This window comes from Atta colombica, unplaced genomic scaffold (assembly GCF_001594045.1).
Source record: "Atta colombica isolate Treedump-2 unplaced genomic scaffold, Acol1.0 scaffold55, whole genome shotgun sequence".
NCBI classification, from domain to species: domain Eukaryota; kingdom Metazoa; phylum Arthropoda; class Insecta; order Hymenoptera; family Formicidae; genus Atta; species Atta colombica.
Window position 1 is genome coordinate 1928874 of NW_017259545.1, and position 2004 is coordinate 1930877.

General features: G+C 40.5%; 1 protein-coding gene across 2 annotated transcripts in view; it reads left to right on the plus strand.

The window, feature by feature from the left end:
* Positions 1-360: 360 nt before the first annotated feature.
* The window catches only part of LOC108691908 (carbonic anhydrase-related protein 10), a 166477-nt gene continuing 164833 nt past the window's right edge, over positions 361-2004 (plus strand). For both annotated transcript variants that reach the window (XM_018199862.1, XM_018199863.1), the window contains exon 1: positions 361-793. In XM_018199862.1, the coding sequence (XP_018055351.1) occupies positions 739-793 (55 nt within the window). In that variant the 5' untranslated portion in view covers positions 361-738. The remainder of the gene's footprint in view (positions 794-2004) is intronic.

A 2004-nucleotide genomic window follows, 5' to 3' on the forward strand; every position in this document is an offset into this window, starting at 1 on the left:
GCTTTCGGCGAGCTGACGTCATCTAGAACAAACAAGTAGACTGAAGACGCGGCAAGGAGGGTATTATATCCTAAGGCTAAAGGAAAGAAAGCGAAGGCGAAGTAATAGGGGCGAACAGCAGGAGCAGCAGCAGTTGGAAAAGGAGTAGGTGAAGAAAGAAGAGTAAGAACGAGAGAGTAGAAAGACATCAGAGGAAGCATCGAAGTTGAAAGACGAGAAAAAGGAAAAAAGGCTTGGAAGCTCGAGCCTTAGGATTATTACGGCAGACAAGTTAGACAGGCGAGATAGGATTTCGATCGAGGTATTTCCGGATGCTGTGGTGATTAAGAGCCGATTAATGCGATCGGCTCTAATTAGTAATCAGTTAGCTCGCAGTCGTAATTCGCTCTGTCGTTCAACGCTATTGCATGATCGCGAACATCTGCTAACTAACACGTCATCATCGTCATCGTTGTTATCGTTATCGAAAGGAAGATGAAACCGATCTTATCTCGATGCTAACTCTAGACATTTTTGGCATCATCCGGCAATGATGACGGACGCAGCATTCCTGGGAAACGTCTTCGTGCTTGTTATCGATTGATTGATCAGATTGACTGATCAGACAAGGAATTGGATCCCGTATTACTAGGACGAGGACGAACGATGTTTCATAAAGCCACGTAAGGATCGCGCGTGTCTGTCTTCTTTCTCTTCACTTTTCTTTCGTCGAGGAAGACGGAAAGAGAAGGAGCTAAGATGTGCTCGAGATCGTTCCTACTGTGCGTCCTCGGCATCATTGCTGTCATCAACGGTAAGCCTATGTTATCGTTAAGCCTTATAACATAACGGAAAGTTGATTCCTTGATTGAGGTAATTTTCTATCTTCTGCACGAAAGAGAGAAATTGTTTCTGAAGAAACAAAATCTTTTCGTAATTCATACCTTTAACTAAAAAAATAAAAAATGTAATTTATGGCAGTTTAGGTATTCGACATGATATTGATGATCATTATTACTCTGATAATTATTGAACATGTTTGTATGGTCAACGAGTATTTCTGAGATGATTAACTTTTTGTAGACTACTCTAACTGAATTTTACTACTTATTATGAGTCAGATCACTTAGATCGCTGAAGAATGATTGTTTTTCAAAAGATTTTTGTGCTCTAAAGAAGTTCAACATTATAGTTTCCAGTTATATGACTCGAATGTTTTTTACTTTTTTTAATTACATGTTCGAATTTGAGGCAAAATCAGCAAAATAATTTAAAATTGAGAAACTATCTTTAAATCCCCCCACGTGGTCTGTAGGGAATTAAGAGAGAATATTGCAAAACTTTTGGAGAGATTTCTGGGAGATTTTCAAGCGTATTCTTAATTATAATTGCTACTGACGTAAAAACTGGAATGAGAGAAAGAGAAGAGATGGAAATATTAAAAGTTTATAAAAAATTAATACCTATGTATGTGATAGATGAAAACAATTTTTTTTAATTGATTAAAAATCCCTTGACTGCATTAAAAAAGTTGTTTGTCTACCAATGTACATGATCTTCCGAAACTAACTCGAAATTTGCGTGTAAATTGTACGTCCAGCTCCGGAAACGTAAATAAGAGCTAACCGAGGTAACTCATCATTCTTTATGTTTCTTGTTCTCCGGCGTGCCTTTCTCTGCGCGGCGTTGACGAGCGACATAGATGGACCTCGCAGAAAAAGAACGACGAGAAGTCGCGGAAGGGAGGGTCTGACGAAAATGCTCGCTCGTCGAGCACGCGGTAACACGACGGTTTTATACATGGTCGGTTTTTATGAATCATACGCCATACGCGCGTCCGATAGCCGTAATCTATGTGTTGAAATCGAGAGACGACGAAGAGAGACGGGCAGTATAGTACGATGAGGTGAAAGAGAGAGATGGCCGGTTAAGTTCGTAAAGGTAAGAGAGAGAGAGAGGGAGGGAGGGAGGGAGGGGGGAGAGAGAGAGAGAGAGAGAGAGAGAGAGAGAGAGAGAGAGAGAGAG